This window comes from Carcharodon carcharias, chromosome 20 (assembly GCF_017639515.1).
Source record: "Carcharodon carcharias isolate sCarCar2 chromosome 20, sCarCar2.pri, whole genome shotgun sequence".
Classification (NCBI taxonomy): Eukaryota; Metazoa; Chordata; class Chondrichthyes; order Lamniformes; family Lamnidae; genus Carcharodon; species Carcharodon carcharias.
The window spans coordinates 28,456,409-28,469,963 of NC_054486.1; the positions used below are offsets into that span (position 1 = coordinate 28,456,409).

A 13,555-nucleotide genomic window follows, 5' to 3' on the forward strand; every position below is an offset into this window, starting at 1 on the left:
AAACTGGACACAGTACTTGAAGTAAACTACACAGTACTGAGTTTACTTGGTCAAACTAAGGTTCAATAGAATTGAAGCAAGACTTCGCTATTCCTGTATTCAAATCCACTTGCGACAAAGGCCAACATTCCATCAGCCTTCCTAATTGCTTGCTGCACCTGCATGTTAGCCTTCAGTGACTTACTAATGAGGACACCCAGGTCCTTTTGTACATCAATACTTTCTAATTTCTCACCATTTAAGAAATACTCTGCATATCTGTTCCTCCTACCTGAATTTGAAACTAAAACATTGTTAAACTAATTAAACCAAATAAATTAATCACTTAATTAATAAGTAGAAGGTATCTAGACCAGAATCAGGGGACTACTGTTCTTAGAATTTAGCATTTATAGTAGAAATCTAGCCCTAGGGAGCGTATAATTAATAAGGAGTCAATAAGCAGTTATTAGATTTAAATTAATTTATTAAATAGTTCTAGAAATGGCAGTTGCTGGGGTGAAGTGCTTCACCTGTGGGATGTGGGAAATCTGTGACACTTCAAGTGTCCCGGACAACTACATCTACAGGAAATGTACTCAATTGCAGCTCCTGACAGACCACGTGGATCAGTTGGAGCACTTAGGAGCATTCAGGTGGCGGAAAGCATCATTGACAGGAGTTTTACAGACGTGGTCACACCCAAGGTACAGACAGATAGATGGGTGACCACCAGAAGGGGCAGGCAGTCAGTGCAGAAATCCCCTGTGGCTGTCCCCCTCTCTAACAGGTATACCATTTTGGATACTGTTGGGGGGGGGATGGCCTATCAGGGGAAATCAACAGCAATAGTCAGAGTAGTGGCACCACAGCTGTCTCTGTTGTTCAAAAGCGGGGTCAAAGCACAGAAGAGTAATTGTCATAGGGGACTCTATAGTCAGGGGCTCAGAGAGGCGCTTCTGTGGTCGTGAAAGAGACACCAGGATGGTATGTTGCCTCCTTGGTGCCAGGGTCCAGGATGTCTCTGATCGGGTACGGGACATTCTGAAGGGGGAGGGAGAACAGCCAGAGGTTGTGGTACACATTGGTACTAACGACATAGGCAGGAAGAGTAACGGAGGTCCTGCAGCAGGAGTTCAGGGAGTTAGGCAGAAAGTTAAAAAACAGGACCTCTAGGGTTGTAATCTCAGGATTACTCCCTGTGCCATGTGCCAGTGAGGCTAGAAGTAGGAAGATAGTGCAGCTGAACACGTGGTTGAACAGATGGTGTAGGAGGGAGGGTTTCCGATATCTGGATCATTGGGATCTCTTCCGGGGTGGGTGGGACCTGTACAAGAAGGACGGGTTGCATCTAAACTGGAGAGGCACCAATATCCTAGCTGCGAGGTTTGCTCGTGTCACTAGGGAGGGTTTAAACTAGTATGGCGGGGGGGGTGGGAACCAGAGCAATAGGTCAGCAGGTGAAATAAAGGACTGGGAACCACTGAATATGGCCAGTAGGACTAAGAGGAAGGGCAGGTAGGGAGAAATTACTGAACACAGTGGGACTGGGGGGTCTGAAATGCATTTGTTTCAATGCAAGAAGTATAACAGGCAAGGCACATGAGCTTAGAGTTTGGATTAGTACTTGGGACTATGATGTTATTGCTATTAGAGACTTGGTTCAAGGACGGACAGGATTGGCTGATAAACGTTCCAGGATTTAGATGTTTCAGGCAGGATAAAAAGGGATGTAGAAGAGGTGGGGGAGTTGCACTGCTGGTTTAGGGGAATATCACAGCTGTATGACAGGAGGACACCTCGGTGCGCTCATGCAGTGAGGCAACATGGGTAAAGCTCCAGAATAGGAAGATGCAGTCACAATGTTGGGGGTTTACTATAGGCCTCCCAATTGCCAGCGGGAGATTGAGGAACAGTTATGTAGGCAGATTTTGGAAAGATGTAAAAGCAATAGAATTGTTGTGGTGGGTGATTTTAACTTTCCCTATATTGACTGGGAATCACTTAGTGCTAGGGGTTTGGATGGTGCAGAATTTGTAAGGAGCATCCAGGAGGGTTTCCTGAGATAATATGTAGATAGTCCAACTAGGGAAAGGGCAATACAAGACCTGGTATTAGGGAATGAACTGGGCCAGGTGGTCGAAGTTTCAGTAGGAGAGCATTTTGGTAAAAGTGACCATAATTCAGTAAATTTCAAGGCACTGGTGGATAAGGATAACAGGAGTCCTCGGGTTAAGGTGCTTATTTGGGGGAAGGCTAATTATAACAATATTAGGCAGGAACTGAGGAATCTAGACTGGAGGCGGATGTTTGAGGGCAAATCAACAACTGACATGTGGGGGGCTTTCAAACGTCAGTTGATAAGAAATCAGGATCGGCATGTTCCTGCTAGGATGAAGGATAAGCATGGCAAGTTTCAGGAACCTTAGATAACGAAGGATATTGTGAGATTAGTCAAAAAGAAAAGGGAAGCATTCGTAAGGGCTAGAAGGCTGGGAACAGATGAAGCCTGTGAAGAATACAAAGAAAGTAGGAAGAAACTTAAGCAAGGAGTCAGGAGGGCTAAAAGGGGTCATGAAAAGTCATTGGCATCCAAGATTAAGGAAAATCCCGAGGCCTTTTATACATACATAAAAAGCAAGAGAGTAACCAGGGAAAGGGTGGGCCCACTCAGGGACAGAGGTGGGAATCTGTGTTTGGAGATAGAAGAAATGGGAGAGATACTAAATGAATACTTCTCATCAGTATTCACCAAAGAGAAGGACTTAGCGGTCGATTTGTCTAGGAAAGAGTGTGTCGATAGCCTGGATCATGTTAAGATCAAAAAAGAGGTGTTAGGCATCTTGAAGAACATTAAGGTGATAAATCCCCAGGGCCAGATAGGATCTACCCCAGAGTACTGAGGGAGGCAAGGGAGGAGATTGCTGGGGCCTTGACAGAAATCTTTGTATCCTCACTGGCTATGGGTGAGGTCCCAGAGGACTGGAGAATGGCCAGTGTTGTTCCATTGTTTAAGAAGGTAGCAGGGATAATCCAGGAAATTACAGCCCGGTGAGCCTTACGTCAGTGGTAGGGAAATTATTGGAGAAGATTCTTTGTGACAGGATTTACTACCATTTGGAAGCAAATGGGCATATTAGTGAGAGGCAGCATGGTTTTGTGAAGGGGAGGTCGTGTCTCACTAACTTGATAGAGTTTTTTGACAAAGATGTTCGACGATGGAAGGGCAGTGGATGTTATATATATGGATTTCAGTAAGGCCTTTGACAAGGTCCCTCATGGCAGACTGGTACAGAAGGTAAAGTCGCACAGGATCAGAGGTGAGCTGGCAGGATGGATACAGAATTGGCTTGGTCATAGAAGACAGAGGGTAGCAGTGGAAGGGTGCTTTTCTGAATGGAGAGCTGTGACCAGTGGAGTTCCGCAGGGATCAGTGCTGGGACCTTTGCTGTTTGTAGTATACATAAATGATTTGGAGGAAAATGTAACTGGACTAATTAGTAAGTTTGCAGACGACACTAAGGTTGGAGGAGTTGCAGATAGTGAAGACTATTGTCAAAGGATACAACGGGATATAGATCGGTTGGAGACTTGGGCGGAGAAATGGCAGACCATTATTATCCAAGTGACAATTTATCACATTCTTTATAATAGATTCTAGCATTTTCCCTACTACTGATGCAAGGCTAACAGGTCTGTAGTTCCCTGTTTTATCTCTCCCTCCATTCTTAAATAGTGGAGTAACATAAGCTACCTTCCAATCTGCAAGAACCATTCCAGAATCTACTCCAAACATTAGGGTGTTCACCGCTCCTGGCACATCAGTACTTTCATCTTTATTTTTGATTGATTTGTTTTCTCCCCCTCCACTCATCAAGGTGACCGTGTCAGTGTTGGGAAATGGAACACTTTTCATTGCAGTGCAGTACTGAGGGAATGTTGCATTGTTGGCAGTACTGCTTTTCAGGTTAGACACTATACCATAGTCTGGTTATTATTAGCTGGATGTAAATATTCCAGGGCACTATTCAAAGAACAGGGGAGTTCTCCCAGTCAGCACCTATCCCTCAACCACCACCAACAACAGAAGTTCTTCTCTTATGCAGAATTAAAACAGAGATAGCCATTTGGTCCAACCACTCCATAAAACCTAATCCCATATCTCTTTATCCTCTTCCCAATCACCTGTATAATCTGCTCTTATATGTTAACATGCCAGTGATAAACTCCATTAATTCCACATCAATGCTAAAAAAAGGTTGCTTCTGCTCTCTATCCTAAATTTCTTACATTTACCCTGATATCAAAACTCCCTTCATTCTGGACCCTTCAATCATCTAAACACCAGTACTTCCGTCTCTATCTCACCCCTTCATAATTTTAAGCACCTCTATCAATCAGTAGCCTGAATATTCAGTTTTACCCTGTGGATATATTTTGCTAGTCAATCACAGTTTGATCTTCTCTTACAAATCACAAGCTAAGTCCTTCATCTGAACCCATCAACTGTGACTTGAGTCAGCTGTGGTGACATTCTCACCTCGGAGTCAGAATCTTTTGGTTTCATATCCAGAGACTTGCTCACAAAATCAAGACTGACACTTACAGTGCAATATTGACAGAGTGCTGCACTCAGAGCACTTTCTTTCATATGAAACATTCATCCTAGGCCCCATATGTCCTTTACACCATTTTGCGGTCCCTGTTGCTCTGATCAATATTTATCCCTCAATCACAAAAACAGATTCTCTGATAATTACCTCATTGCTCTTTGTGGGACCTTGCTGGGCATAAATTGGCTGCCGCATTTTTTGCGACAGTGACTATGCTTCAAAAGGAACTTCATTGACTGTAAACCACTCTGGGACACTCTAGTGAAAGGTGCGGCATAAATGAAAGCTCTTTGTTTGAAAACTGATAGCATATTTAATGATTCTAAATCCGATAGTGTCATATCACTGAACTGGGCAAATGATTACCAGTGCTGAATATAATACACCACCACAATAAAAACAATTTCTTCAGCTTTCCGCATAGGCGAGCCTTCAATTCCACTACATTCACGTGTGACTGCAAAATCTGAGCAGCTTTTCCCCTGTTCCGCCACTGCCATTAATTATGATGAAAGAATGCAGGACATCCTGGAATCTGTCAGTGCCATTCAGCAAATTCACTATATTGATGCACCTGGAACCAAGTGATGCTATAAAACATGTAGCCCTTGCATCACATCAGTTTTCATGGCTACTGTGCCATGTATATTTCATCATCATCATTACCGTGCTCTACCCCAAGGTGGACCATGCTGGTAGATGCCAAGGTGGATCGCACCAGCATGATGCAAACAGCTCAGTTCATTGCTTCCCTTCTTGCTCCCAAGGGCATACTGTCTGCCATTCCACTCGATTAATTTCTCTCATCACCCAGGACGCCGTTTCATGTTACAAACTAGAGGTAAACCCACCTCACTATGCCACAGCACAGAACAAAAATGTTCTCTTAAATAAAAGGTTTCCTTTATCTTTTTTCCCGAAATTATTCTCCTCCCTCCAAAAGTGCCAACTCTCACTGGGTGCAGTCTGTGAGCATCAGGCACCCTCCATATATCACTCACATCGTCATTCTTCACAGGAATTTTTTAAAAAACTCATTCATGGGATGAGCGTCTTGCTGGCTAAGCCAGCATTTATTGCCCATCCCTAATTGCCCTTGAGAAGTTGGTGGTGAACTGCCTTCTTAAACCGCTGCAGTCCATGTGAGGATAACGAGTGGTGGCAAGTTACCATTCTCTACCACCCTCTCGACCCCACTTCGCCAATTCCCTTCCCTCTCTTCCGAAGGATATGTTTTGTTTTATTGGGTGCCATGGAGTTGGCGGAGTTGAAGGCTGCTAGCACCTTCTGGTAGCTAGCCCAATGGGATGCTTCTGTTAAGTGTTGGCATCCTATTCAACTTATTGGGGCATCACAGCCAACTTTGTCCACAACACCCAGCAGGGAACCAGAGGATAGAGATCAAGAGCCACAGCAAGGGGCAATTTTTTCCTCTGCTGAACCCTGGGAGCAAGACCAAACTTGAACGCCTTTACCACCTGGCTGAGATCACTTAACACAGCAGAGACTCATATAGTGTAACTACTCACTAGACAAACCTGTTAGGGCACAATGGGTGTCTCCCTGGATCAATTATTCACCTGTAGCAGAGTCAACATAGCTTTACAAAAGTATTTGACAAATTTTTAGACATTTTTGAGGATGTAACTAGTGGGGTGAATAAAAGGAACCAAGAGATGTAATAAACATGGATTTTCAAAAGGCAGTCAATAAAGGTGTCACATAAAAAGTTGGCTTATGACTTCAGGGGTATTATAATAGTATGGATAGAGCATTGGCTGAAGGACAGAAAACAGCAGAGATAGACAGGGCATTTTCAAGTTGACAGGCTTCAGATGGGGTGCCAGAAGGATCAGTGCTGGGGCTTCAGCTATTTACAACCTATACTAATGATTTAGGTGAAGAGGCCAGGAGTAATGCATCTAAGCTTGCTGCTGATACAAAGTTAGTTCGGAATGTAAGCTGTGAGGAGAACCTTGAGTCTGCAAAATGATAGATTAAGTGAGTGGGCAAAAAGGTGGCAGATGGAGTACATTGGGATATCATGACGTTATTCAGTTTAGTAAAAATAGGAAAATTTATTTTAAAAATGGTGAGAAACTATTAAATGTTGATGCCAGAGGGACTTAGGTGCTTCGACTGTTCAAAGCGTTGGTGAGACCACACCGGGAGTACTGCGTACAGCTTTGGTCTCCATATCTAAGGAAAGATATGCTTGAATTAGAAGAGGTGTAACAAAGGCTCAATAGATTGATTGGTTCCCGGTATGAGGGGGTTTTCCTATGGCGAGAGATTGCACAGAATGGGTCAATACTCTATGGAGGTTTGAAAAACGAGAGGTGATCTCACGAAACGTACAAGATTCTGAGGGGGTTCGGCAGGTTACATTCTGAGAGGCTGTTTGCCCTGGCTGGACAGCCTAGAACTAGGAGTGCACTGTGGCAGGGTAAGGGGTCAGCCATTTGGGAGTAGAAATGAGAAGAAACCTCTTACTCAGTAGGTTGTAATTCTCTACACCAGAGGGCTGGGGGTGCTCAAGAATAAGATGATAGATTTTTGGACTCTGAGGTATCAGGGGTATGAGAGTCAGGGGCAAGGAGGAGCTGGGGCCGAGGATCATCCATGATTTATTGAATGGCAGAGCAGGTTCAAGGGGCTGAATGGCTGTTACTTATGTTCTTACGTCACTGCTGTCTCGACAGCCATGTTACGAAGTTGATTCAGATCAATATCAGTATAGCAGTGTCTTACCATCTCTCTCTTCTCTCTCCCTCCTTCCACCATGTTTCTTAAAATTTACCTCTTGCACCAAGTTTTTGGTTAGCTGTCCTAATATCATCTTATATGACATGTCAAATTATGTTTGATAATGCTCCTGCAAAATGCCTTATGATACGTTACTATGTTAAAGGTGCTATATAATTACAAGTTGTTGTTGTAAACAAAGGAGAACAGAAAAAGACAGACAGGATTATCTTCAAAAAGTACTTAATTGATGGAATGCGTTTTGGGACAGGTTGCGAAACACAAACTCACTGCCTTTCTTTCCCTTTCACTTTCTCCAGAGGAGAGTCGGGAGATGGCCTGAGATTAAAATTAAAGTCAAACAAAAGGAAGCAACATTTACCTTTTCAGTACATCCAAGCAAGTGAGTTCACGGTACAGGTGAACTCTGTTGGTCATGGCAATCAACTTCTGGTCTGCACAGAAGTAATTAGGGAATCGGCACCTTGCTATCTCTATCAACCTGAAACAACAAAAAACAAGCTAAGAAAATACAGAAATTTGAATGCCATCAAGAGGGCTCTCACAGCATAAAGGGGTCAAGCACACGCAATACGCAAGAGCAATTAACTTCTCTCAAAAGGAGTGCCACACGAACAGGCTTTTGGGCACTCGGTAATTGCAGTCACAGTCCGCCAAACAATTATATAACTCTGATTAGAAAACTCAAGGCATATAGCAATATCCCTCAAACAGTTCATTTGTGCTTGGTGGTGCTGCATGAGGGAGGAATGTTGGTCAAGGCTCCTGGAAAAATTCCCACTCTTCAAATAGTTGCAGGATCTTTACCATCCACTTAAATCAGTTAGAACAAGCAGAGGAACCTCAGTTTAACATTTCATGCGAAAGAAAGCACCACCAGCAAAGCAGAACTCCTTGTGCACCACCATGATGTATTAGCCTAACCTATGCACCAGCAGCCTTCCCAGTCAAAGCTGTGCATGCTACCACCAACTGAGTCAAGCTGCTGGAAGCTCTAGAATAATGACTTGAAAGTAAATCTCTCAGATATTTAACTAATGTAATGCTTGTGTAATCTAATCGACAAACATAGCATTCTGCTCAGCTCATATTCCAGTTTCACCGCTAATGTAAGTTTGGACCCTGATGCTGGTCAATAGAGGGCATAAAAATGGTGGAGGAGTAAATCATTGACTTTTCATTGATTCTATGACTGCTTAGCTCAGGCTCTGTGTGTTTAGCGTGCAAATAGCTCTATGTAGTAGGTTTATTAGGCTCATATTTCATTCTAGAACATGTCTGGTTCTGTTCCTGTTACCTTCCACAATCTGTACTGAACCCAGGTTGCTCTTCCAACTTGTTGGTGATCAAGGAGTGAGGGTTGTGTCAAGCCACAAGGTTACACTTTGCAGTGACGTACAATCCTACTGCTACTGATGGTCTCTTGGAAGGGTTGTTAATGTATCTTTAGTCTTGTTCCACTTAAACAATGGAGACAACATCAGTAGTTGAAATGCTACATTTTCTTCACGATACTGGACAGTGGTTCTCTTCTGCTAATGCTGCTGTATTCAGGTGTTTTGGTGATAGGGTGAGGTCAAGTAAATTATTTCAGAATGTTGGTTCCCTCACCATTTGAGCCAGACCCACTCTGCCAGCTGTGATCTTCAGGAACTAGCCAAGAATGGTGCCAGTGACTGACTTGGTGGTGGACATTGAAATTCCTCATGCAGTGAATATTCACTGCTCTTGCTTCCTCTATGTGATGGGGTAGTACTGATTAGCCAGCTGGTTGAAGGAATTAGTATGTAATGATCAACAAGAGATTCTATGGAAGCCAATGTTAAACCTGACTGCATGACATTGTCCCCATGCCTTTCGTGGGTTTATGTTGGCAATATGACTGGGCATACCCAAGGACGGTGATGGAAGAGACAGGAATGTTGGCTGATAAATAAGATTCTGCTGGGACTACAGTCAGGCTGTTGCTTGACTTGCCTATAGGCCAGTCCTCCCAGTTTTGACAACAACTAGAGATGTTGGTGAGGTGAGTCCTACAGAGGTTAACTAGCCTGAAATTGCCTTCCTTCAATCCAAAAGATGCTTCATTTGCTGCTGATAGGTCTGTCTGATTTCCTCATTGATGAATTACAATTGGTTCATTTGTTAGGGCACGCCAAAGAGTCAACCACCTAGTGTGGACTGGAGTTACATATATCTCAGGCCAGGTAGGACTTAAATGAAACAGTTGTGATTTCACTGACAAGTTATGTTCTGGCACTTGCCAACAAAACACCAGATTTATTAAATTTAACTTCTTAACTTAACATGGTAGGATTTAAGCACTCAACCTTTGGGATTTTTAGTCCAGTGCCATAATGACAGGGCTACCACACAGGTACTAGTATTAAATATTGTAACTATTCCTCTCACCTTTCAGCACTAAAAGCAGACTCAGTGTCGATGTAAATGACAGCTCCATCCAGACCGCCCATACTGACAGGCAAGGTGGCCAACACACTCAGCATCATACAGAATTGTGTCTTTCCACAGCCCGAAGGCCCAGTCACCTAAAAACAGAGAACAATATTGGGAGCTGTTCTGTGAACAAGAGCCAACACCAGAGTGATAACCTTGTAAAATAACACATGCCACACCCTTAGCACAAAATTTGTTCTACAAATTGATTCATATAATTGGGGAATACAAAAGGCAGAGCTCATCAAAGCCCAGCACAACTGGGTGCTCCGCAGCAGTCATCACTCCACCTCACGAGAATGAAATAAAAACTTATGCCTTTTAAAAGCTGTTTGAAACTCCCTCAGTGGTAAGTGCACCAAGTATCGTGATATAGATCAGAGGTTTGATTTCCTGGCCTCATCCATACTACACTTAGCTTTGAATGTCCTGTGTCTTGAAGGAGAAGAAATCAATTGGTTATGGTTGCCACAAATGCTCACCTATGATGGGTGTGCAGCGATATCACTGGGCAGCAGTGGCGCCATACCACAGCAGGAATTGCATGCTTCAGGGTGAGGAGTGAAAGCAGCTGTAATCCAGAAACACAACATGCTGGGACAACCCGGGAGGCCCAGCCATGTTCTGCCTCCAATTTAACAAAATCATGGCTTATCTTTTACTTTAACTCCATCTTTCTGTACTATGGCCATATTCCTCAATTCCCTTATCATCCAAAAAAATCAATCTTTGTCTTGAATATATTTAACAGATTGAAAATTCCAAAGATTCACAACATTTTTGAGTGAAGATGTTTCTCCTTATCTCAGTCCTAACTTTATTTCATTATTCCTTAATGGGATGTGAGCTTTGCCCATCCCTAATTGCCTTTACAAAGGTGGTGAACTGCCTTCTTCAGCCACTGCAGTCCATGTGGTGCAGGTACACTGTGCTGATAGGGAGGGATTGCCAAGATTTTGACCCAGCAACAGTGAAGGGTGATATATTTCCAAACCTGGATGGTGGGTGGCTTCGAGGGGAACTTCCAGGTGGTGGTGTTCCCATGCGTCTGCTACCCTTATACTTTTAGATGGTAGTGGTTGCGTATTGGAAGATGCTGTCTAAGGAGCCTTGGTGAGTCCCTGTAGTGCATCTTGTAGGTGTTTCACGCTGCTGCCATTGTGCGTCGGGGAAGGAGGGAGTGAATATTTGTGGATGGGGTGCCAATCAAGCGGGTTGCTTTGTACTGGATGGTGCCAAGCTTCTTGAGTGTTGTTGGAGCTGCACTCATCCAGGCAAGGGGAAAGTATTCCATCACACTCCTGACTTGTGCCTTGTAGGGAGTCAGGAGGTGACTTATTCGCCGCAGGATTCCTAGCCTCTGACCTGCTCTTGTAGCCATAGTATTTATACAGATGGTCCAGTTCAGATTCTGGACAATGGTAACCACCAAGATGTTGATAGTGGGGGATTCAGTGATGGCAATGCCATTGCATGTCAAGGGGCAATAGTTAAGATTCTCTCTTATTGGAGATGGTCAATGCCTGGCACTTGTGTGGCCTGAGTGTTACTTACCACTTATCAGCCCAAGCCTGGATACTGTCCAGGTCTTGCTGCATTTGGACATGGACTGCTTTAGTATCTGAGGAGTCATGTATGGTGAATATTGTGTAATCATCAGCAAACATCCCCACTTCTGACCTTATGATGGAAGGAAGGTCATTGGTGAAACAGCTGAAGATGGTTGGAACTATGACACTACCCTGTGGAACTCCTGCAGTGATATCCTGGAACTGAGATTGACTCCAACCAGCGGATAGCATTCCCCGATTCCCACTGACTCCAGTTTTGCGAGGTCTCCTTGATGCCACACTCGGTCAAGTGCATCTTTGATGTCAAGGGCAATCACTCTCACCTCACCTCGGGAGCTCAGATCCTTTGTCCACATTTGAACCAAGGCTACAGTGACATCAGGAGCTGAGTGGCCCTGGCGGAACCCAAACTGAGCCTCAGTGAGCAGCTTATTGCTAAGCAAGTGCCATTTGATAGCACTGTCAACGACCCCTTCCATCACTTTACTGATGGGGTGGTAATTGGCCAGGTTGTATTTGTGTACAGCACTTCCTGACCGATTTTCCACATTGCCAGGTAGATGCCAGTATTGTAGCTGTACTGGAACAGCTTGGCTAAGAGCACGATAAGTATTAGGGCACAAAGCTTCAATACTATTGAGAGAATATTGTCAGGGCCCATAACCTTTGCAGTATCCAGTGCCTTCAGCCAGTTCTTGATTTCACATGGAGTGAATCGAATTGGCTGAAGACAGGCATCTGTGTTGCTGGGGACCTCTAAAGAGTCCAAGATGGATAACCCACTTGGTACTTCTGGCTGAAGACTGTAGCAAATGCTTCAGCCTCATCTTTTCCACTGATGCACTAGGTTCCCCCATCGTTGAGGATGAGGATATTTGTGGAGCCTCCTCCTCCAGTGAGTTGTTTAATTGTCCACCACCATTCACAATTGGATATGGCAGGACTTCAGAGCTTGGATCTGATCTGTTGGTTGTGGAATCGCTTAGTTCTATCACTTATTGCTTATGCTGTTTGGCAGGCAAGTAGTCCAGTGTTGTAGCTTCACCAGGTTGACAGCACATTTTTAGGTATGCCTGATGCTGCTCCTGGCATGCCTTCCTGCAATCTTCATTGAACCAGGGTCAATCCCCCAGCTTGGTGGTAATGTTAAAGTGAGGGATATGCCAGGCCATGAGGTTACAAATTGTGGATTGAGTACAATTCTGCTGCTGCTGATGACCCACAACATATTATGTTTGCCTAGTCTTGAGTTACTAGATCTGTTCGAAATCTACCCCACTTAGCACAGTGGTGGGTATCCTCCAAATGAAGATGAGACTTCATCTCCACAAGGACTGTACGGTGGTCACTCCACCGCTACTGTCATGGACAAATGCATCTGCAAAAGATAGGATGGTGAGGAAGAGGTCAAGTATGTTTCTTCCTCTTGTTGGTTCCCTCACCACCTGCCGCAGACCCAGTCTAGCAGCTATGGCCTTTAGGACTCAGTCAGCTCAGTCTGTAGTGGAGTTACTGAGCCACTCTTGGTGATTTTTTAAAATTCATTCAAGGGATGTGATCTTCGCTGACTGGGCCGACAATTATTGCCCATCCCTAGCTGCCCCTGAGAAGGTGGTGGTGAGTTGCCTTCTTGAACCACTGCAGTCCATATGTTGTAGGTACATCCACAGTGCCGTTAGGGAGTCCCAGGATTTTGACCCAGCGATAGTGAAGGAACAGCAACATATTTCCAAGTCAGGATGGTGAGTGACTTGGAGGGGAACTTCCAGGTGGCGATCTTCACATCTATCTGCTGCCCTTGTCCTTCTAGATGGTAGTGGTCATGGGTTTGGAAGGTGCTGTCAAAGGAGCCTTGGTGAATTCCTGTAGTGTATCTTATAGGTGGTACACACTGCTGCTACTGTGCGTTGGTGGTGGGGGAAGTGAATGTTTGTGGATGTGATGCCAATCAAGCAGGCTGCTTTGTCCTGGACGGTGTCATGTTTCCCGAGTGTTGTGGGAGCTGCACTTATCCAGGCGTGGGGAGTATTCCATTACACTCCACATGGGCATTGAAATCCCCCACCCAAATACAGTGGCCCTTGCCGCCCTCAGTGCTTCTTCCATATGGTTTTCAACAGGGAGAAGTACTGATTCATCAGCTGCGGTGTGGTAATCAGCAGGTGGTTT

The 13,555-nt window shown here is 44.4% G+C and overlaps 1 protein-coding gene across 16 annotated transcripts in view; it reads right to left on the reverse strand.

Moving 5' to 3' along the window:
- Nucleotides 1-13,555, reverse strand: part of rad51b (RAD51 paralog B) — a 687,200-nt gene that overhangs the window by 639,463 nt on the left and 34,182 nt on the right. For all 16 annotated transcript variants that reach the window (XR_005946234.1, XR_005946235.1, XM_041214006.1 and 13 more), the window contains 2 exons: nucleotides 9,771-9,907; nucleotides 7,720-7,839 (listed from right to left, as the gene is read on the reverse strand). Coding sequence is in view for 14 of the 16 variants with exons in the window: in XM_041214006.1 (XP_041069940.1) it covers nucleotides 7,720-7,839; nucleotides 9,771-9,907 (257 nt within the window). In the remaining 2 variants the exon portion in view is untranslated. The remainder of the gene's footprint in view (nucleotides 1-7,719; nucleotides 7,840-9,770; nucleotides 9,908-13,555) is intronic.